Raw genomic sequence first — 24,140 nt, 5'->3', positions numbered from 1 at the left:
AAGAAAGGGGAGGTAGTCTGAACATCAAAGTAGTTTTGTGAATTAAAGAAAACCAGCTATCTCAAGTTAAGGAATTTAGCACTTTTCCTTTGTATGGGAAGAGGCAAGTGTCTGGGCTCACTGAAAACATTCCTTTCCTGAATCTCAGCTCTCCTGGGGCATTTTTCCTTGCATTTTCTTGCATCTGGCATTTTTTCACTTCCTGAGTTGCCTTGGGCTCACCTTAGGGAGTAGCTGCAATTTGGGAGCTGTCAGCCCACAGGTGTGTTCCCCCTTCCTGAGAGCCCTGGAGGGCTGGAAACTCTTGAGGACTGTGTCATCCTAGTTTACTGATCTGGCAGGAGATACTCCACTCCTCAAGATCTTGTGGCCCCAATGAAACGTAATCTCAGGAACCTGAATGAATGTTCTCAAAAGAACAGAAACAACTCAGTAGTTCATTCACTCTTAATTACAGGCCTCTGCTCTGTGAAACAGAAAACAAACTACAGAAACCAATATGGCCTGAGTGACTCTGAATTCCTATGAGTAAGATAAGGGGGGGTGGGGGGAATGCACTTAAGAATCAAGGAAAAATTTTGTTTTGACATAGCACAAACAAAAGGAATGTTTATATATATTATACTTAAATGTGTACATAATAAGTATGTACACCTCTATAAATCTTTATATACTAACATAATTTCAGCCTTTCTTTAATTTCTCATTTAACTGATACACATTTGCTTTGACAAATCCAAACTTAATTGGGAAAATTAACCTTCTATGAAAAAAATTAAGAGTTTAGATTGACTACATTTTCTAGGTCAAATAGAAAATATCTAAATGAAAACACACCGGGGAAGTGAGACAGAAATTTAAGACAATGAGAACCGTCTTCCCTACTTAAAAGCCTTGCTTAGAAAGATTATCATCAGACACCCTACCTCCAAGGTTCCACCAGATGCCGTCTCAGCCAGCCCAGCAGCAGCCTCATCTTCCCCATGGATTTCGTGTTCTCTCTACTGATGGCCCTGGTGCTGGTCAGCTACAGCCTGGGAGGATCTCTGGGCTGTGATCTGTCTCAGAACCACGTGCTGGTTTCAAGCAGAACCTTCAGGCTCCTGGGCCAAATGAGCAGACTCTCCCCTCACTCCTGTCTGTAGCACAGAAAAGGCTTCGGTTTTCCCCAGGAGATGGTGGAGGGTGACCAGCTCCAGGAGGCCCAGGCCATTTTTGTGCTCCACGAGATGCTCCAGCAGAGCTTCAACCTCTTCCACACAGAGTGCTCGTCTGCTGCCTGGAACAGCACCCTCCTGGAGCAACACCGCTTGGACTCCAACAGCAACCGGACAACCTGGACACCTGCCTGGGGCAGGTGATGGGACAGGAAGACTACTATGCCCTGGGAAGGATAAGCCCCACTCTGCTCTTGAAGAGGTACTTCCATGGAATCCATGTCTACCTGAAAGAGAAAGAATACAGTGACTGCACCTGGGAAATCATCAAGAGTGGAGACGATGGAGCACTCTCTTCATCAAGCAGCTTGTAACAAAGGTTAGGAAAGATGGATGGAGATCTGAACTCAGCTTGAGATGACTCTCACCGACTAAGATGCCACATCACCCTCGTACACTCACCTGTGTTCTTTTCAGTCGACTGATTTCTGCCTTAGCCACCAAATTCATTGAATTACTTGAGCCGATACTTTGTCAGTAGTAATAAAAAGTAGATATAAAAGTATTTAGGTGTAGGGGCATGAGTCCTAAAGTCATGCCGGCCCTGATGTTATCCGTTGCTGATTTACTTATTCCTTCCTGCATCTAACATACTTAAAATACTTGTAAAATTACAATTCATCTATAAATCATATTAAAATTTCTAAAACATGTTTACCATCTCATGTTATTAATTTTGTACTTTGTTCTATTTATTAAATTCTTATGAAAGAAAATGAGTTTCTTTACTCAAAAATTAAATCCAAACCTCCATTTAACATTTTATTAAACAATGTGTGGTTACATTTTTTCATTCATTCATTCCATTCATATTATACATATATATTTAGTCCCTAAGTGACAGACTGTGTAATTCTCATCAAGGAATACATGTGAATAAAGCAAATGTAGTTCCTACTGCATGGAAACTCTCAGACTTACAGAGAAGAGGACATAAAAACAGTATTATTTTATTTCAATTATATTAAAGACTGCAAAGAGAAGTAAAGGAAAGAATGTTCTCACATGGGAAGCGTTAGGTACATATGATACTGGAAAGACAAATAATATTATATATCTTTCTAAGCTGCCTGCAGGGCTTCCCTGGTAGCTCAGCTGGTAAAGAATCCACCTGCAGAGCAGGAGACCCTGGTTTGGTTCCTGGGTCAGAAGATCCCCTGAAGACGGGATAGGCTACCTACCCACTCCAGTATTCTTGGGCTTCCCTGGTGGTTCAGTTGCTAAAGAATCTGCCTGCAATGCAGGAGACCTGGGTTGGGACGATCCCCTGGAAGAGGGCTGGGCTACCCACTCCAGTATTCTTGTCTGGAGAATCCCCATGGACAGAAGAGCCTGGTAGGCTATAGCCCATGGGTCCCAAAGAGGCCGCCACAATGAACCACACAGTACAGAAAGTCAATGAATTCTCTTTACTTAGTTTCAAGTTACCAAAATCTGGAGAGACTATTTTAGATAGATGTTACCTAAAACATAATTATTTCTATAGAGTTTACCTAAAAGCTCTTTTTTGTTCCTTACTCTAAGAGATCAGAGACCATTAAAGTTCCAGAGAGCCAGGTAGATCACTTACATGGCAAAGGCACAAGAGAAATACCAATTCCTTCCAGACAGCTGGCTTAACGAATTACAAAATGCTGTCTTTGATACAGTAGCAGAACTAGCAGAGGCCATTGTTCTCCAGACCTCTGGGCAGCCCCCATTCAATAAGGACAGCCACCCAAAGGCCCCACGTCCTAGTGGACAGCCACCCAGGGATTTCCCTGTTGCTTCTGGGATTCCCCCTGCAATTCTTGGGCACCCTATGGTAGTGGATGGCCACCTCAGGAGTACCTTACAGCTTGGGGATTACAGCCAGCAACTTTTGGGCCCCCTTGGTTAGTGGAGAGCCACCTCAGGATCACCCAGCAACTTTTGGGCCCCATGTGCTACTGGATGCCCCTAATAACTTTCCTTTCCCCATCCTGTCTCTTGGCACTCACGGGAGTTTCTGCCATCTCCTGGCTGCCACTGATTGTTGGGTTGTACCCTGCAGGCTTACAAGACCTATGTTTGCCCAGCTTTGAGACCAAAGAAAGAATCTGCCATCAAGAACAGAGGCAGGGATGGTTAATGGATGGGAGGCACTTACATGTGCTGCCCCAGGACATGAAGCAAGGTCCTGGAGCAACACCCCATCACGTGTGGTGCACTGGGAGTGGGAAGTATTAATACATGGTGACAGGCTTCATTCTGAGAGCAATGGAGGGGTGGGGAGTAGAGGGTGGGGAAGTGGGGAATAGGAAAGGAGGGAGAGGCGCGTGGGGGTGGAGAGTGCCGGTCCTAGGGGTGAGATCAGTTGGGCCCATTAGTTATCATGGAAAGCAGTAGAGGGACACGCCCCTCACCACCCCTTTGACAAAAGAGATCAAATCTGGGGCCTGGGACAAGTACAGAGAAAAGCCAGTCACATGCATAAGGTGTACTGGTGGGTAGAGGATGTACAGATAGTAAGAAAACAGTCATCCTGAGTGGCCTGACCATACATAACTTATTGCGAAAAATCACCAGTGATCATCCGGGCCTTCGGAGTTTTTTGCTGGTAAAGGTTTGAACTATCCTGAGAATTACTGCAGTGTGGTACAAAGACAGTGAGTGTGCAAGGGCTTTTGAAAATGGCATTGATAGACTTGCCTGACACAGGGTTGTCACAAACCTTCAATGTGTAAAAAATGCAATTACCTGGAAAATGGGATAAAACAAAGGATGCCGGTATTTCCTCACAAAGTAGCAATTCCCTGTATGCTCTCCAGATTCACTCGGGCCTGCCCTGCACCAGCCATTCATACAGCTCTTCCCTGTTTCTTTGTGCTTCTGGCCACCGATTTCCCCTTAAGAGTGCAAAGCATAGTCACTCAGTCGTGTCGATTCTTTGCCACCCCGTGAACCATAGCCCACCAGGCTCCTCTGTCCATGGGATTCTCCAGGCAGAATACTGGAGTGGATTGCCATTTCCTTCTCCAGGGGATCTTCCCCACCCAGGGATCATACCTGGGTCTCCCACATTGGAGGCAGATTCTTTACTGTCTGAGCCACAAGGGAAGCCCTGACAGTGCAAAGCCACCACTTAAGTTTGAGTCAAAGTTCTAGGCTTTTCAGAAACTCTTATGTAAGAGGTTATTGTTTTTCTTGAGATGAATACTTTTGGGAATGAGAGAATGTCCTTGTTACAATACTGTAACAACAGCCTTGGCCAAAATGAACTAGAAAGCAGGATCCCTTTTCCTCTTGAGGCTATTAAAAATAATTACAGAGGAAGTGTGCCACCTACTGGCCCAGATGGACTAGGACACTGATCAAGTCTGTAGAACAGGCTTCTTGCTCTTCTAGGCAGAAGTCTGCCTTCTTATTAGCATTTTCTTCAGAGCTAGGGGAGGATCTTTCCTGGAAAGAACTGACACCAATAACTTGAGAAAGCTTTCTTCCTTAGCTTTCATATTTTAGAGAGGAAAATACTCCCAGCTTCAGGCAGGGCATGTCTTGGCCTAAGGAAGCTGCGTGCAGAGAAAGGTCAGGAGGTGTTTCTCACTTCCAGGCTGCTCATCTGGCCAAGGTTGCACATTCATCATTTGCTTTACCTACTTTAAACACCCTTGGAGCCTTGACCATGGCATTCTGGGTAGGGAAATGCAAGGGGAATCAGAGGAAATAGCTCTTGTTTGAAGGGGCATTAACTCTTTCTTAAGCAGTACATTGTTTGTTGCTTGACTTCAGGAGAAAACTCTCAATGTCCCTTTGAATAATAACTGCACTTGCATCCACCTTCCACCTTGACTCAGTAGTAAGAGAGAACACAGACACCAATGAGGCTATTTCAGAAAATACAATTGTTGGCAATCAATATCCTGGGGAGTACCTACTTGGGTAGAATTGAGAACTAGTAAGGTAATGAACTACAGTAATTGAGGAAGTAAACCAGGAAGAGAGAGCGAGTGTGTGTGTGTGTGTGTGTGTGTGTGTGTGTGCGCGTGTACTGATCAAGTAGTAGGGAATGGCTTCAATATAGACTAGATCTCTCAAATCTCCACTTCAGGTTACAGACTGCGTCTTTAGATTGCTTCTCTCCAATTGAGGGATGGGAGGGCTGATAGCTTATGGTGAACAATGTCGGATTCCTGATTTCTGAAGATTTAGCTCCGGAAGCAGCAACCATGCTGATCACTCAAGAGCTTTTGTATAGCAGAGTTTCATTAAAGTATAAAAAGAGAGAAAGCTTCTGACATAGACATCAGAAGGGGGATGGAGAGTGCCCCACTCACTAGCCTTAGGGAGGGAGCTATATACTTTTTTAATTGGTCATTAGAATAAATCAAAAGAATGTCTCAAAGTTTAAAGATCTTACTAGACAAACTCCCACCAAATACATTTTAAGATAATGAGATTAGAACTAACAATAGAAAGATCTTACCAGACCCACTCCAATAATATACATCTTAAGATAAGTCACAAGGTTCTAGTTACAGAGAAACATATCCTCAAGCAAGATACATTGTTCTATTGACTAAGACACTGCTGCTGCTAAGTCGCTTCAGTCGTGTCCGACTCTGTGCCACCCCATAGATGGCAGCCCACCAGGCTCCTCTGTCCATGGGATTCTCCAGGCAAGAACACTGGAGTGGGTTGCCATTTCCTCCTCCAATGCATGCAAGTGAAAGTCAAAGTGAAGTCCCTCAGTCGTGTCCGACTCTTAGCGACGCCATGGACTGCAGCCTACCAGGCTCCTCTGTCCATGGGATTTTCCAGGCAAGAGTACTGGAGTGGGGTGCCATTGCCTTCTCCAAACTAAGACACAGCAATGTAGGAAAAAAGTTTGTTCTTTTCTCCTCCTTGAGAACTCCAAACCCTATCTCCACCTGGAGAGCCCCAAACTGCTCTCTTGTTCTTGGGGACGCCAGACTTCTTATCAATCTACCTGGGAATTGACACACTCAGAGATCTTTAATTTTTAGGTGAAACACATGTCAGTTGCTCATTTGAGTATGACTCTTTTGCAACTCCGTGGACTATACAAAGGGAAAGTTTTTTCTCAAGGCAAGAATATTGAAGTGGTTTGCCACTCCTTCTCCAGTGGACCACATTTTGTCACTTATGACCAACCTAGACAGCATTTCAAACAGCAGGGACATTCCTTTGGCAACAAAAGTCCATCTAGTCAAAGCTATGGTTTTTCCAGAGGTCAAGTATGGATGTGATAGTTAGACCATAAAGAAAGCTGAGTGCCGAAGAATTGATGCTTTTGAACTGGGCTATTGGAGAAAACTCTTGAGAGTCCCTTGGACTGCAAGGAGATTCAGCCAGTCTAACCTAAAGAAATCAATCCTGAATATTCATTGGAAGGACTGATGCTGAAGCTGAAACTCCAATACTTTGGCTACCTGATGCGAAGAACTGACTCCTTGGAAAAGATCCTGATGCTGGGAAAGATTGAAGGTGGGAGGAGAAGGGGATGACAGAGGATGAAATAGTTGGATGGTATCACCGATTCCATGGACATGAGTTTGAGTCAATTCTTGGAGTTGGTGATGGACAGGGAAGCCTGGCGTGCTGCAGTCCATAGGGTTACAATAAGTCAGACACGACTGAGTGACTGAACTGAAATGGACTGTACCTGCTGGGCTCCTCGGTTCATGGAATTCTCCAGACAAGAAAACTGGAGCGGATTGTCATTTCCTTCTCCTGTATGTTAAGTAACTTTTGTTCTTTTTTTTTCTTTCTTTCTTCAACACTTTGGGGACACTTTTGGGGCAAGACTACGTGGATAATTTTTGGACTCATCTGGCTGTCTTTGTGGGGGCTCCCCAGGTGGCACTGGTGCTAAAGAACCCACCTGCCACTGCAGGAGACATAAGAGACCTGGGTTTGATCCCTGGGTCAGGAAGATCCTCCGGAGGAGGAAATGGCAACCCACTCCAGTACTCTTGCATGAAGAATCCCACGGACGAGAGAGGCTGTCCACTGGGTCTCAAAGAGTCAGACATGACTGAAGCAACTCAGCAGGCACACATGACTGTCTTGTGACTGTTTAACATCCTTCAAATAGTATGATTCTTCCACTGTTTGGCTGAGCTTTTTTTAGATTTAACTTACATGTTGCTATTTTGTCAGCTGAAAAGTCACTTATCTTTCTTCACTTTCATGACAGATATACATATGTTTTATGTTCAGATATACAAATGTTTTATTTTCTCCACAAACAACTATAGTTATGCTTTCTAAGTAAGTTGAAAGAAGAAACAAAATATCTCAAGTCTTGAAGATCACAGAAAATGAGGTGAAGCCCCTCTGCCATTCTTTTATTTCCCTTTGTATTAACCGAGGATGAAATGGAACCAACCCAGGAGGAGAGAAGCAAACACCGACCAGCAAATCACTATGTAAAATATAAGTCCTAAATCTTTTGTTGTTATTTAAATTTAAAATGAAACATCATGAGTTTGTAAAGAAACAAAGCTATTTCTCCCTCACACAGCCTGGGCCTCATGGCTCTGCATTCTGAGCATGAGACAGAAATGGAAAGACAAGTCAGCCCAACAGACGGATGTACCGCATGAACAAGTAAAGGTCACTTTTTCCCATCACTTTTATGCTTCTATTAGTACATAACACCATCACTGAATTCCCTATAACCAACTCAGAAATTCTGAGATAAACAAATGTTCAACACTTTAAGTAAAAGAGTTGAGCGATAAAAGCTGTAGTGGCAAAATAAAAATTGCCTACTAAAGGTGTAACTATTGCAATTGGATCATGCCTCCACCTACATAGACAGAAACACACTTTATCTCTCACTATCGGAGGACTGCTGACCCTTGATACCTGGGGACACAGGTCAGAAAAGGTCATTACTGAGAACTCGGGTCCTTCACAGGAACACTCTAGGGAGAGTAGGGACCCTGGAAAATGAATGATTTTGCAAACAAAGAGACAAGCTCCCTCCACAGTAGAATTCTGAAGTTCAGGATGTGGTAAGCCTGCCCACACGAGTGAGTTCCAGAGAGTCTGGGCTGAGGACACTGTCATTCCAGATGAAAAGTGCTATTAGAGGTGAAAACTATACCTTGTAAGTGAGGCAGTGTTGGAAATACAATTAATTAACTTTGTTTAGAATCTTCACATTTAAGTGCACTAGAAAGAACTAGGATTCCTGGTGGGGTATTGACACAGTCTGTAGAGGACTATAGATCTACCATAAAAAAAAAAAAAAAAAGGTGGAAACAGTGATGTCTAGTATATTATTCCTGACTGTCAACTTGAAGAAAAAGTCACAACCTAAAAGTCGAGAGTTATGTTTTATTTGGTAGGAATTCAGGAGACAGTGTTTCAAGTCACCCGGAGAGAAGCGCTCCAAGGAACTGGGGGTAGAGGCCAGGTTGTATAGAAGTTTGCAAGAAAGGGCAGGTAGTTTGAACCTCAAAGGTATTTTTCTGAAGTAGAGAAAACCAGATATCTCAAATTAAGGAATTTAGCACTTTGCTATGTATGGGAAGATGCAAGAGTCTGAGTTCACTGAAATCATTCTGTTCATGCACCTTACCTATCCTGGGGCCATGAGCCTTGCATTTTTCACATCCTGAGTTCCTTTGGGTTCACCTTAGGGAGTGGCGGCAATCTGATAGCTGTCAGACCACGGGTATATTCCTCCTTCCTGAGCACCATGCAAAGTCGCTTTAGTCGTGTCCGACTCTGTGTGACCCCATAGACAGCAGCCCACCAGGCTCCCCTATCCCTGGGATTCTCCAGGCAAGAACACTGAAGTGGGTTGCCATTCCATCTCCAATGCATGAATGTGAAAGGTGAAAGTGACATCGCTCAGTCGTGTCCGACTCCTTGCGACCCCATGGACTGCAGCCCACCAGGCTCCTCCATCCCTGGGATTTTCCAGGCAAGAGTACTGGAGTGGGTTGCCAGTGTGGCTGGAAACTCTGATGACTATGTCATCCTGGTTTACTGATATGGCGGGAAACACCCCATTCCTCATCTCCTGTGGTCCCGTGAAATGAAACCTCAGGAACCTGAATGAATGTTCTCAAAAGAACAGAAACACCCGATTAGCTCATGCACTAATAATACTCATAAGCCTCTGCTTTGATTAAAATAGAAAACAAAATACAGAAACCTATAGGAGCTGAGGGACTCTGACCTATGTATAAGGTAAGGAGAGAAAAAATGCACTTCAGAGTCAAGGAAAAATTTTGTTCCTGACACAAAGAAAAGGAATCTTTACATATATTAAATATGTGTACTTAAGTATGTACATGTGTATAAGTCTTTACATCCCTAGATAATGTCAACTTTTATTTAGTTTCTCATGTATATGATATCCATTTGGAGTGACAAATCCAAGGTTTAGGGGGAAACCTGAACTTCTATTGTAAGAATTAAAACTATAGATTCATTACATTTTCTGGGTCAAATAGAAAATGTCTAAATGAAAACACAAAATGGACGTGAGAGAGAAAACTTCTGAAAATGAGTACTGTCTTCCCTATTTAAAGCCTTGCTTTAAGTTTACTATTCCCTTTGAATAATAACTGCACTTGCATCCCTTCCATTATCCTCGGGAGTAAGAGAGAACACAGACACAAATAAAGGGATTTCAGAGAACACAACTGTGCCAACCAATAGCCTGGGATGTGTCTATTTAGGTAGAATTGAGAACTATTAAAGAAATCTAATTGTAATTCAGGAATTAACCATGATGTGCATGTGCGTGTGTGTGCATGCCTGTGTGTGTGCGTGCGTTTGCTTAGAGAGTGGAGAAGGGCTTCAACTTAGCCTAGATCTATCAAATCTCTGCCTCAATTTACAGACTTGTCTTTAGATTGCTTCTCTCCAACTGACAAAGGAGAGGGCTCGCTAATTCATGTGTTAAAGAAGTGTTGTTCCTTTTCTTCTTCCTTCAGCATTTGGGGCCCCTTTTGGGGGCACGACTACATGTACAGTTTTTGGTCTCACATGGCCATCTTTGTGGAGGCTTCCCAGGTGACACCAGTGGTAAAGAACCTGCCTGCCAATCCAGGAGACATGAAGACCAGGCTTTGATGCCTGGGTCAGGAGCATTCCCTGGAAGAGGAAATGGTAACCCACTCAGGTATTCTTGCCTGGAGAATCCCATGGACAGGGGAGCCTGTCCACAGGGTCACAAAGAGACAGACATGACTGAAGCGACTTAGCACGTGCACATGGCTGTCTTTGAGACTGTTTGACAACTTTCAAATATTATGATTCCTTCCATTTTTTGGTTGACCTTCTTTAGATTTAACTTACACTTTGCCATAGCGCCAGCAAAAAAGACATTTGTCTATATTCTCTGTCATGGACTTCAAAATTATATTTGTTTTATTTTTGTCCACAAACAGCCATCAAGTTTTGTCTTTCAGGAAAGTTGACATGAGAAACAAAAAATCTCTCGTCTTAAAAATCACAGAAAATATGGTGACGCCCTCTGCCATTCTTTTCCTTCCTTTTTCATTAACCCTAGGATGAAATGTAAAGGAACGCAGCAGGAGAGAGACAAACTGGCCAGTAAATCAATATGCAAAAAATAAGTTCTTAAATTTTTTTTGCTGTTCTTTAAATTTAAAACAAAACATCAAGAATAAGTATAGAAACAAGGCTGTGACTCCCTGACATAGCCTGGGCCTCGCTGCTTTGCATTCTGAGCACAAGACAGAGATGGATCAACAAGACAGCCCAACAGAAAGATGTAGACTGAATGAACAACTGAAGGGCACTGATTTCTGGGACAGAAGCTTTTGATATTACATTACATCATCACTGAATTCTCTATACCCGACGCAGAAATTCTGAGCAAAACATATCTTGAACACTTTAAGTAAAAGACTTGAATGATAAAAGTTGTAGTGGCAAAATAAAAATTGTCTACCAAAGGTGTAACAATTGCCATTGGATAATGCCTCCACCTACTTAGCTTTCCACACTTTAGCTCTCAGCATCTGAGGGGTGCTGACACTTGATAACTGGGGACATGGATCAGGAGAAGAGGAGGTCATCACTGAGAACTCCCTTCCTTCACACAAACACTGCATGGGAGAGGGTGGGGATGCTGGAAGATGAATGATTTTGCAAACAAAGAGACAAGTCCCTCCACAGTAGAATTCTGAAGTTCTCAGGATGCAGTTAGCCTGCCCTCATGGGTGAGGCTCAGAGAGTTTGGTTGAGGACACTGTTATTCCAGAGGAAAAGTGCTACTAGAGGTGATAACCACCTTGTGAGTGAGTGGTGCTGGAAAGGCAATTAATTATCTTGGAATTAGAATCTTCAACATACATGCACCAGAAAAGAAGCAGGATTACTGGTGGGGGTATTGGCACAGCCTGTGGAAGACTATAGATCTACCATAAAAAGCAGGTTGAAAGAAACCATCATGTCTTGTATATTGTTCCTGACTGTTGATCTGAAGCCTATTATACACAGTGAAGTAAGTCAGAAAGAAAAACAGCAAAAGAGACATAGATGCAAGGAACAGAATTTTGGACTCCGTGCGAGAAGGTGAGGGTGGGATGATTTGAGAGAATAGCATTGAAATATGTAATTTACCGTATGTGAAGTAGATCGCCAGTCCCAGTGCGATGAATGCGACAAGGCGCTCAGGGCTGGTGCGCTGGGACCACACTGAGGGAATGGGACAGAGAGGGTGGCGGGAGGGGTGTTCAGGATGGGGGACACGTGTACGCCCATGGGTGATTCATGTCAATGTATGGCAAAACCCATACAATATTGTAAAGTAAGTAGCCTCCAATTAAAATAAATAAGTTAATTTAAAAAACATAAAGAAATAATGACAGCCTAAAAGTTGAAAGTTATGCTTTATTTGATGGGAATTGGGGAGGCAGTATATAAATTCACCCTGAGAGATTGCTCCAAGGAGGAGAGGGGAAGAGTCAGGTTATATAGGAGTTTGCAAGAAAGGGGAGGTAGTCTGAACATCAAAGTATTTTTGAGAATTTAAGAAAAGCAGCTATCTTAAGTTAGGGAACTTAGCACTTTTCCTTTGTGTGGGAAGAGGCAAGTGTCTGGGCTCACTGAAAACATTCCTTTCCTGAATCTCAGCTCTCCTGGGGCATTTTTCCTTGCATTTTCTTGCATCTTGCACTTTTTTCACATCCTGAGTTGCCTTGCGCTCACCTTAGAGAGCAGCTGCAATTTGGTAGCTGTTGAAAAGGCAGAGGAACCAAAGATCAAATGGCCAACAACCAAATTCCCATCATGGAAAAAGGAAGAGAGTTCCAGAAAAACATTTATTTCTCCTTTATTGACTATGCCAAAGCCTTTGACTGTGTGGATCACAATAAACTGTGGAAAATTCTGAAAGAGATGGGAATACTAGACCAGCTGACCTGCCTATTGAGAAATCTATATGCAGGTCAGGAAGCAACAGTTAGAACTGGACATGGAACAATAGACTAGTTCCAAATAGGAAAAGAGTACGTCAAGGCTGTATATTGTCACCCTGCTTATTTATCTTATACGCAGAGTACAGCATGAGAAACGCTGGGCTGCAAGAAGCACAAGCCGGAATCAAGAATCTCTGGAGAAATATCAATAACCTCAGATATGCAGATGACACCACCCTTATGGCAGAAAGTGAAGAGGAACTAAAAAGCCTCTTGATGAAAGTGAAGAGGAGAGTGAAAACGTTGGCTTAAAGCTCAACATTCAGAAAACGAAGATCATGGCATCTGGTCCCATCACTTCATGGCAGATAGATGGGGACACAGTGTCAGACTTTATATTTTTGGGCTCCAAAATCACTGCAGATGTTGATTGCAGCCATGAAATTAAAAGACGCTTACTCCTTGGAAGGAAAGTTACAACCAACCAGATAGCATATTAAAAAGCAGAGACATTACTTTGCCAACAAAGGTCCATCTAGTCAAGGCTATGGTTTTTCCAGTGGTCCTGTATGGATGTGAGAGTTGGACTGTGAAAAACGCTGAGTGCCAAAGAATTGATGCTTTTGAACTGTGGTGTTGGAGAAGACTCTTGAGAGTTTCTTGGACTACAAGGAGATCCAACAAGTCCATCCTAAAGGAGATCAGTCTTGGGTGTTCTTTGGAAGGACTGATGCTAAAGCTGAAACTCCAATACTTTGGCCACCACATGCGAAGAGTTGACTCATTGGAAAAGACTCTGATGCTGGGAGGGATTGGGGGCAGGAGGAGAAGGGGACGACAGAGGATGAGATGGCTGGATGGCATCACCGACTTGATGCACGTGAGGTTGGGTGAACTCTGGGAGTAGGTGATGGACAGGGAGGCCTGGCGTGCTGCAATTCATGGGGTCACAAAGAGTGGGACACGACTGAATGACTGAACTGAACTGAGCCCACAGGTGTATTCCCCCTCCCTGAGTGCCCTGGAGGGCTGGAAACTCTTGATGACTGTGTCATCCTGGTTTACTGATATGGCGGGAAATACTTCACTCTCGGGATCTTGTGGCCCCAGTGAAATGTAATCTCAGGAAACTGAATGAATGTTCTCAAAAGAACAGAAACAACTGAGTAGTTCATTCACCCTTAATTACAAGCTTATCCTCTGTGAGGCAGAAAAGAAAATACAAACATCAATATGGCCTGAGTGATTCTGCATTCCTATGTGTAAGATAAGGAGGGAAAAATGCAGTTAAGAATCAACGGAAAATTATGTTCCTGACATAAGATAAACAAAAGGAATGTTTATATATATTATACCTAAATTTCTACGTAATAACTATGTACACATCTATAAGTCTTTCCATACTTACATAACTTCAGCCTTTATTTAGTTTCTCATTTAATTGATATACATTTACATTGACAAATCCAAATTTTATTGGGAAAATTAAACTTCTACTGTAAAAATTAAAAGTTTAGATTGACTATATTTCCCTAGGTCAAATAGAAAATATCTAAACGAAAACACAAACAGGAAGTGAGAGAGAAATTTTTGGATAATGAGTACCGTCTTCCCTATTTAAAAGCCTTGCTTAGAACGATCATCATCAGAGAACCTACCTGAAGGTTCACCCAGACCCCATCTCAGCCAGCCCAGCAGCAGCCACATCTTCCCCATGGCCTTCATGCTCTCTCTACTGATGACCCTGGTGCTGGTCAGCTATGGCCCGGCAGAATCTCTTGGTTGTTACCTGTCTCAGAGACACATGCTGGATGCCAGGGAGAACCTCAGGCTCCTGGCCCGAATGAACAGACTCTCCCCTCATCCCTGTCTGCAGGACAGAAAAGACTTTGGTCTTCCTCAGGAGATGGTGGAGGGCGACCAGCTCCAGAAGGATCAGGCTATCTCTGTGCTCCACGAGATGCTCCAGCAGTGCTTCAACCTCTTCCACACAGAGCGCTCGTCTGCTGCCTGGAACACCATCCTCCTGGAGCAGCTCCGCACTGGACTCCAACAGCAGCTGGAGGACCTGGACGCCTGCCTGGGCCCGGTGACAGGAGAGAAAGACTCTGACCTGGGAAGGATGGGCCCCATTCTGACCGTGAAGAAGTACTTCCAGGGCATCCATGTCTTCCTGAAAGAGAATGAATACAGCGACTGCGCCTGGGAAATCATCAGAGTGGAGATGATGAGAGCCCTCTCTTCATCAACCACCTTGCAAAAAAGGTTAAGAAAGATGGGTGGAGATCTGAACTCACCTTGAGATGACTCTTGCCAACTAAGATGCCACATCACCCTCGTACACTCACCTGGGTTCATTTCAGAAGACTCTGATTTCTGCTTCAGCCACTGAATTCATTGAATTACTTTAGCCGATACTTTGTCAGCAGTAATAAGCAAGTAGATATAAAAGTATTCAGCTGTAGGGGCATGAGTCTTTAAGTGATACCTCCCCTGATGTTACCTATTCCTGATTTATGTATTCCTTCTTGCACCTAACATACTTAAAATATTAGGAAATTTGTAAAGTTACATTTCATTTGTACATCTATTAAAATTTCTAAAACATGTTTATAATTTTGTGTTATTAAATTTGTCCTTTGTTCTATTTACTAAATCAAAGAAATGAGTTTCTTTACTCAAAAGTGAAAATCCACGCCCCCATTTTAAAACTTTATTAAAGAATGGGTGGTTACATTTGTTTATTCATTCATTCCATTCATATGATGCATATACATTGAGTACCTACGTGACAGAAGGTGTAATTGTCACAAGGAATACAAGTGAATAAAGCCAATGTAGTTCCTACTGCATGGAAACTCTCAGTCTTACAGAGAAGAGGACATAAAAACAGTAGTATTTTATATCAATTATACTAAAGACTGCAAAGAGAAGTAAAGGAAAAGAATGTCCTCACACAGGATGCTTTAGGTCCAAATGATGCTGGAAAGACAAATAATATTATACATCTTTCTAAGCTGCCTGCAAGGCTTCCCCGGTAGCTCAGCTGGTAAAGAATGGCCTGCAGAGCTGAAGACTCCTGTTTGATTCCTGGGTGAGGAAAATCCCTTTGAGAAGGGATGGGCTACCTAACCACTCAAGTATTCCTGGGCTTCCCTGGTGGTTCAGTTGGTAAAGAATCTGCCTGCAATGCCAGAGACCTGGGTTGGCCAGATCCCCTGGAGGAGGGTTAAACAACCCACTCCAGTATTCTTGTCTGGAGAATCCCCATGGCCAGAGGAGCCTGGAGGGCTGTAGACCACGGGGTCCCAAAGAGTGCAACACAATGAAGCACACGGCACAGAAAGTCAATGAATTCTCTTAACTTAGTTTCAAGTTACCAAAATCCAGGGTGACGTTCTTAGATAGACTTTACCTAAACATAATTATTTCTATAGAGTTCACCTAAAAGCACATTTTTCTGCTTACTCTTAAAAATCACAAACCATTAGTTACAGAGAGCCCAGGTAGATCATTTACATAGCAAAGGCACACGTAAATACCAATTCCTTCCCGAAAGCTGGCTTAACCAATTAAATAAGGCTCACTTTGATACAGTAGCAGAGCTAGCAGAGGCCATTGTTCTCCAGACCTCTGGGCAGCCCCCATTCAACAAGGACAGCCACCCAAAGGCCCCACGCCCTAGTGGACAGCCACCCAGGGATTTCCCTGTTGCTTCTGGGATTCCCCTGCAATTCTTGGGCACCGTATGGTAGCGGATGGCCACCTCAGGAGTACCCTACAGCTTGGGGATTACGCCAGCAACTTTTGGGCCCCCTCGGTTAGTGGACAGCCACATCAGGATCATCCAGCAACTTTTGGGCCCCACAGCTAGTGGATGCCCCCAATAACTTTCCATCCCCCCGTCCTTTATCTTGGCACTCACAGGAGTTTCTCCCATGTCCTGCCTGTCACCAATTGTTGGATTGTACCCTGCAGGCTTACAAGACCTATGTTTGCCCAGCTTCGAGACCAAAGAAAGAATCTGCCGTCAAGAACAGAGGCAGGGATGGTGTGATGCATGGGAGGCACTTACATGGCTGAAGCAAGGTCCTGGAGCAACACCCCACCATGTGTGGTGCACTGGGGGTGGGAAGTATTAACACATGGTGACAGGCTTCATTCTGAGAGCAATGGAGGGGTGGGGAGTAGAGGGTGGGGAAGTGCGGAATGGGGAAAGAGGGAATGGCATGTGGGTGAGGAGAGTGCCGGTCCTAGGGGTGAGATCAGATGGGCTCATTAGTTATCATGGAAAGCAGTAGAGGGACACGCTCCTCACCACCCCTTTGATAAAAAAGATCAAATTTGGGGCCTGGGACAAGTACAGAGAAAAGCCAGTCATGTGCATAGGGTGTACTGGTGGGGCAGGGGATGTACAGAGAGTAAGAGAACAGTCATCCTGAGTGGCCTGACCATACATATATACCTTAATTTAAAAAATACTTTATTGCTAAAAATCACCAGTGATCAACTGGACCTTCAAATTATTTTGTTGGTGAAAGTTTGAACTATTCAGAGAATTACTGCACTGTGGCACAAAGACAGTGAGTGTGCAAGGGCTGTTGAAAGTGGTATTGACAGACTTGCTTGACATGGGGTTGTCACAAACCTTCAATGTGTAAAAAATGCAATTATCTGGGAAATGGGATAAAACAAAGTATGCCGGTACTTCCTCACAATGTAGCAATTCCCAGTGTGCTCTCCAGATTCACTGGTCCTTCCCCTGCAGCAGCCATTCATACAGCTTTTTCCTGTTTGTGGTCCTGGCCGCTGATTTTCCCTTAAGAGTGCAAAGCGTAGTCACTCGGTCGTGCCGACTCTTTGCCACCCCACGAACCACAGGCCACCAGGCTCCTGAGTCCATGGGATTCTCCAGGCAGAATACTGGAGTGGATTGCCATTTCCTTCTCCAGGGAACCTTCCCCACCCAGGGATCAAACCTGGGTCTCCCACATTGGAGGCAGATTCTTTACTGTCTGAGCCACAAGGGAAGCCCTGACAGTGCAAAGCTACCACTTACAAGTTTGAGGGAAAGTTCTAGGCTTTCCAGAAACTTTTAAATAAGTGGTTATTGTTTTTCTTGAGATGAATATTTTTGGGAATGAATGTCCTTGTTACAAGAGCTGAAGGAGGACCTTTCCTGGAAAGAACTGACACCAATAACTTGAAAAAGCCTGCTTCCTTAGCTTTCGTATTTTAGAGAGGAAAATACTCCCAGCTTCAGGCAGGACATGTCTTGGCCTAAGGAAGCTGTGTGGAGTGAAATGTCAAGATAATTTTCTGGCTTCCAGGCTGCTCAGCCTGCCAAGATTACAGATTTATCATTTGCTTTACCTACTTTAACACACTTGGAGCCTTGACCATGGCATTCTGGATAGGAAAATACAAGGGAAATCAGCAGAAATAGCTCCTGTTTGAAGGTGCATTAACTCTTTCCTAAAGCGTATATTGTCAGTTCCTTGACTTCAGGAGAAAATTCTCAATGTCCCTTTGAATAATAACTGCACTTGCATCCTTTCCACCTTGACTCAGTAGTAAGAGAGAGAAGTCACTTAGTCGTGTCCGACTTATGTGACCTCATGGACTGTAGCCTCTGATGCTCCTCTGTCCATGGGATTCTCCAGGCAGAATACTAGAGTGGGTTGCCATTTCCTTCTCCAGGGGATCTTCCCATCCCAGGTATCAAACCAGCATCTCCTGCATTGTAGGCAGACGCCTTTACCATCTGAGCCATCAGGGAAGTCTATAAGAGCGCACAAGACACAAATAAGGGGATTTCAGAGAATACAGTTGTTGCCAACCAATAACCTGTGGTGTACCTACTTGGGTCCAATTGAGAACTAGTAAGGTAATGGCATACTGTAAATGAGGAAGTTAACCTGGAAGAGAGAGAGAGAGACAGAGAGTGTGTGTGTATGGGTTTACTGATCAAGCAGCAGGGAAGGGCTTCAATATAGACTAGATCTCTCAAATCTCTGCTTCAGGTTACAGACTTCATCTTTAGATTGCTTCTCTGCAATTAATGGATGAGAGGGCTGACAGCTTACAGTAAAGGATCGGATTCCTGATCTCCAAAGAAGAAGATTTAGCTTTGGGACCGGGGACCAGGCTTGATCACTCAAGAGCTTTTGTATAGCAGGGTTTTATTAAAGCATAAAAAGGGACAGAGAAAGCTTCTGACATAGACATCAGAAGGGGGACGGACAGAGCCCCGCTCACTAGCCTTAGTGAGGGAGCTATATATTTTAAACTGGTTATTATAATAAATGAAAAGAAAGTCTCAAGGTTTACATATCTTACTAGATCCACTCCCACAATATACATTTTAAGATAATGGGATGAGAACTAACAATAGAAAGATCTTATCACACTCACTCCTACAATGTACATCTTAAGTCAGCAGGTTCTTGCTAAGGAGAAACACATCCTCGAGCAAGATACCTTGTTCTATTGACTAAGGCAAAGCAATCTTGAAAAAAAGTTTGTTTTTTTCTCCTCCTTGAGAACTCCAGACCCTATATCCTCCTGGACAGCGCCAGACCCCTCTCTCGTCCTTGGGGACCCCAGACTTCTTATCAATCTGCCTAGGAACTGACACTCTCAGACATCTCTAATTTCTAGGTTAAATACATGTCAGTTGCTCAGTTGAGTACAACCCATTTGCAACTCCACGGACTGTATCCTTTTCATACTGTTCATGTGTTTCTCAAGGCAAGAATACTGAAGTGGTTTGCCATTCCCTTCTCCAGTGGACCACATATGTCACTTACAACCAACCGAGACAGCATATTAAAAAGCAGAGGCATCGCTATGCCAACAAAGGTCCATCTAGTCAAGACTATGGTTTCTCCAGTAGTCACGTATGGATGTGAGAGTTGGACCTTAAAGAAAGCTGACTGCTGAAGAATTGATGCTTTTCAACTGTGGTGTTGGAGAAGACTCTTGAGAGTCCCACTGAATGCAAAGAAATCCACCAGTCCATCCTAAAGGAAATCCGTCCTGAATATTCATTGGAAGGACTGATGCTGAAGCTGAAACTCCAATACTCTGGCCACCTGATGTGAAGAACTGATGCTTTGAAAACATCCTGATGCTGGGAAACATCGAAGGCAGGACAAGAAGGGGGTGACAGAAGATGAGATGGCTGGATGACTTTACCGACTCAATGGTCATGAGTTTGAGTAAGCTCTGGGAGTTGGTGATGGACAGGGAGGCCTGGCTTGCTACAGTCCATGGGGTCACAAGACTAAGACACGTCTGAGCAACTGAACTGAAATGGACTGTACCCCACAGGCTCCTGGTCCATGGAATTCTCCAGGCAAGAAAACTGGAGTGGACTGTCATTTCCTTCTCCCGTATATTAAGTAAGTTTTGAGTTATTTTCTCTCTTCCTTCAACACTTTGGGGACACTTTGGGGGGCAAGACTACGTGGATAATTTTTGGACTCATCTGGCTGTCTTTGTGGGGCTTCCCAGGTGGCACTGGTGCTAAAGAACCCACCTGCCACTGCAGGAGACATAAGAGACCTGGGTTTGATCCCTGGGTCGGGAAGATCCCCTGAGGAGGAAATGGCAACCCAGTCCAGTATTCTTGCCTGGAGAATCCCATGGACAAGGGAGGCTGTTCATTGGGTCCTAAAGACTCAGACATGACTGAAGAGACTTTGCACGCACACCAGCTTGTCTTTGTGACTGTTTAACATCCTTTAAATATTACACTTCTTCCACTGTTTGGCTGAGCTTTTTTTAGATTTAACTTGCACTTTGCCATTTTGTCAGCAGAAATGTCACTTATCTTTCTTCACTTTCATGACATTCAGATATATATATACGTTTTATTTTTGCCCACAAACACTACTGTTTTGCTTTCTAGGAAAGATCAAATGCGAGACAAAATATCCAGTCTTGAAAATCACAGAAAATGCAGTGAAGCTCCTCTGCCATTCTTTTATTTCCCTTTGTATTAACCCTAGGATGAAATGGAACGTACGCCAGGAGTAGAGAGACAAACATCGACCAGCAAATCACTATAGAATTATAAGTTCTTAAATCTTTTATTGTTATTCAAATTTAAAACCAAACATCATGAGTAAGTAAAGAAACAAGGCTATTTCTCCCTGACACAGCCTGGCCTCATGGCTCCGCATTCTCAGCATGAAACAGAGATGGATACACAAGTCAGCCCAACATTCGATGTACCGCATGAACAACTAAAAGTCACTGATTTCTCTGACACAAGCTTCTAAGAATATATAACACCACCTCTGAATTCCCTATAGCCAACTCAGAAATTCTGAGGAAAACAAATGTTCAACAGCTAAAAGAAGGTTTGAATGACAGAAGCTGTAGTGGCAAAATAGAAATTGCCTACTAAAGATGTAACTATTACAATTGGATAATGCCTCCATCTAAGTAGTATTCTTACCTGGAAAATCCCATAGACACAAAAGTCTGGCGGACTACAGTCCATACGGATGCAAAGAATCGGACACAACTGAGCAACTAACACACACACACGTAGACAAAAACACACTTTAGCTCTCAGCATCTTGGCTGCTGACCCTTGATACCAGGGGACACAGGTCAGAAGAGGAGGTCACCACTGAGAACTCAGGTCCTTCACAGAAACATTCCAGGGAGAGGGTGGGGATCCTGGAAGATGAATGATTTTACAGAGAAAGAGACAGGCCCCTCCACAGTACATCCTGAACTTCCCAGGATGCGGTAAGCGTGCACTCACGAGTGAGTGTCAGAGAGTTTGCATGAAGGACACTGTCATTCAGACGAATCGTGCTATTAGAGGTGAAAACTACCTTGTGAGTGAGGCAGTGTTGGAAATATAATTAATTATCTTGGTTTAGAATCTCCAAATTTAAGTGCACAGGAAAGAAACAGGATTCCTGGTGGGGGTATTAGCACAGCCTGTCGAGGACTATGCTGCTGCTGCTGCTAAGTTGCCTCAGTCGTGTCCAACTCTGCAACCCTCATAGACGGCAGCCCATCAGGCTCTGACATCCCTAGGATTCTCCAGGCAAGAACACTGGAGTCGGTTGCCATTTCCTTCTCCAGTACATAAAAGTGAAAAGTGAAAGTGAAGTCACTCAGTCGTGTCCAAATCCTAGTGACCCCAGGGACTGCAGCCTACCAGGCTCCTCCGTCCATGGGATTTCCCAGGCAAGAGTACTGAAGTGGGTTGCCATTGGACTATAGATCTACTATAAAAAAATGGTGGAAAGTAACAGTGATGTCTAGTATGTTATTGCTGACTATCGACTTGAAGAAAAGTGCCACAACCTAAATGTTGAGAGTTATGTTTTATTTGGTGGGAATTCAGGAGACAGTATTTCAAGTCACCCTGAGAGAAGTGCTCCAAGGAGCTGGGGGGTGGGAGGAGAGGGGGAGTCAGGTTGTACAGAAGTTTGCAAGTATGGGCAGGTATTCTGAACCTCAAAAGTATTTTTGTGAAGTAGAGAAAACCAGATATCTCAAGTAAAGGAATTTAGCACTTTGCTATGTATGGGAAGATGCAAGAGTCTGTGCTCACTGAAATCATTCTTTTCATGCATCTCACCTATCCTGGGGCCATACCCCTTGCATTTTTCACATCCTGATTTCCCTTGGTCTCCCTTAGGGAGTGGCTCCAATCTGATAGCTGTCAGACCAGGGGTACATTCCTCCTTCCTGAGCACCCTGGAGGGCTGGAAACTGATGACTTTGTCATCCTGGTTTACTGATATGGCAGGAAACACTCCATTTCTCATGACCTGTGGTCCCAGTGAAATGTAATGTAACCTCAGGAACCTGAATGAATGTCCTCAAAAGAGCAGAAACAACTGATTAGCTCATACACTCATAATTACAAGCCTCTGTTCTGATTAAAACAGTAAACAAAATACAGAAATCTAGAGGGGCTGAGGGACTCTGACCTCCTATGTATAAGGTAAGGAGAGGAAAAATGCAGTACAGAGTCCAGGAAAAATTTTCTTCTTGACACAAAGAGAAGGACTCTTTTTATGTATTAAAATGTGTATATAAGTATGTACATGTGTATAAGTCTTTACATCCCTTCATAACCTCAGACATTACTTAGTTTCTCATTTATTTGATATCCATTTTGAGGGACAAATCCAAAGTTTAGTGGGAAAACAAAACACTTATTGTTCACATTATTAGAATAGATTCCTTACATTTTCTGGGTCAAATAGAAAGTGTCTAAATGAAAACACAAAATGGATGTGAGAGAGAAATTTTATGACACTGAGTACTGTCTTCCCTATTTAAAGCCTTGCTTTAGATTTATTATTCCCTTTTAATAATAACTGCACTTGCATCCCTTCCACATTGTCTCATTGTAAAACAGAACACAGCCACAAATAAAGGGATTTATTTCAGAGAAGACAACTGTTGCCAACCAATAGCCTGGGGTGTTCCTATTTGGGTAGAATTGAGAACTGTTAGGGTAACCCAATTTTAATTCAGGAATTAACAAGGATGTGTCCATGAGTGTGTGCGTGCATGCGTATGTGGGTATGCCTGTGTGTGTGCACGTGTGTTTGCTCATTGAGCCGGGGAGGGCTTCAATTTAGCCTAGATCTATCAAATCTCTGCCTCAATTTACAGGCTTGTCTTTAGCTTGCTTCTCTCCAAATGACAAATGTAGGGCACTCTAATTTGTTTCTTGAATAAGTTTTGTTCCATTTCTTTCTTCCTTCAACACTTTGGGGCCCCTTTTGGGGGCAAGAATACACATACAATTTTTGGTCTCAGCTGGCCATCTTTGTGGAGGCTTCCCAGGTGACACCAGTGGTAAAGAACTCGCCTGCCAATCCAGGAGACATAAGAGTCCAAGGTTTAACCCCTGGGTCGGGAAGATAACTGGAGGAGGAAATAGCAACGCACTCAGGTATTCTTGCCTGGAGAATCCCATGGACAGGGGAGCCTGTCCACAGGGTCACAAAGAGTCAGACATGACTGAAGCAACTTAGCATGTGCACATGGCTGTCTTTGAGACTGTTTGACAACTTTCAAATATTATGATTCCTTCCATTTCTTCGTTGACCTTTCTTCAACTTACACTTGCCATACTGTCAGCAAAAAAGACATGTGTCTATATTCTCTTTCATGACATTCAAAATTATATTTGTTTTATTTTTGTCCACAAACAACTATCAAGTTTTGCCTTCCAGTTAAGCTGACATGAAAAACAAAACAATCTCTAGTGTTGAAAATTACAGAAAATATGGTGAGGCCCCTCTGCCATTCTTTTCCTTCCTTTTGTATTAACCCTAGGATGAAACGTTTAGGAACGCAGTAGGAGAGACAAACTGGCCAGTAAATCAATATGCAAAAAATAAGCTCTTAAATGTTTTTTTGCTGTTCTTAAAATTTAAAACAAAACATCATGAGTAAGTAAAGAAACAAGGCTATTTCTCCCTGACACAGCCTGGCCTCACTGCTCTGCATTCTGAGCACAAGACAGAGATGGATCAAC

At 43.4% G+C, this 24,140-nt stretch overlaps 1 protein-coding gene and 1 pseudogene across 1 annotated transcript; both read left to right on the top strand.

The window, feature by feature from the left end:
• Positions 1 to 983: 983 nt before the first annotated feature.
• Positions 984 to 1,573, top strand: LOC129650924 (interferon tau-like; annotated as a pseudogene).
• A 12,419-nt stretch (positions 1,574 to 13,992) lies between these two features.
• LOC129651487 (interferon tau-1-like) lies at positions 13,993 to 14,912 on the top strand. Its single transcript, XM_055580184.1, has one exon. The coding sequence runs from the start codon at positions 14,325 to 14,327 to the stop codon at positions 14,910 to 14,912; it is 588 nt and encodes a 195-aa protein (XP_055436159.1). The 5' UTR covers positions 13,993 to 14,324.
• Positions 14,913 to 24,140: the final 9,228 nt, after the last annotated feature.

Source organism: Bubalus kerabau, chromosome 4 (assembly GCF_029407905.1).
Source record: "Bubalus kerabau isolate K-KA32 ecotype Philippines breed swamp buffalo chromosome 4, PCC_UOA_SB_1v2, whole genome shotgun sequence".
NCBI lineage: Eukaryota > Metazoa > Chordata > Mammalia > Artiodactyla > Bovidae > Bubalus > Bubalus kerabau.
This window is presented reverse-complemented; position numbering and strand designations above follow the sequence as displayed.

What these genes read in the sequence shown, in the direction of transcription:
- LOC129651487 (XM_055580184.1), top strand. Translation starts at nt 14,325, where the DNA reads ATGGCCTTCATGCTCTCTCTACTGATGACCCTGGTGCTGGTCAGCTAT.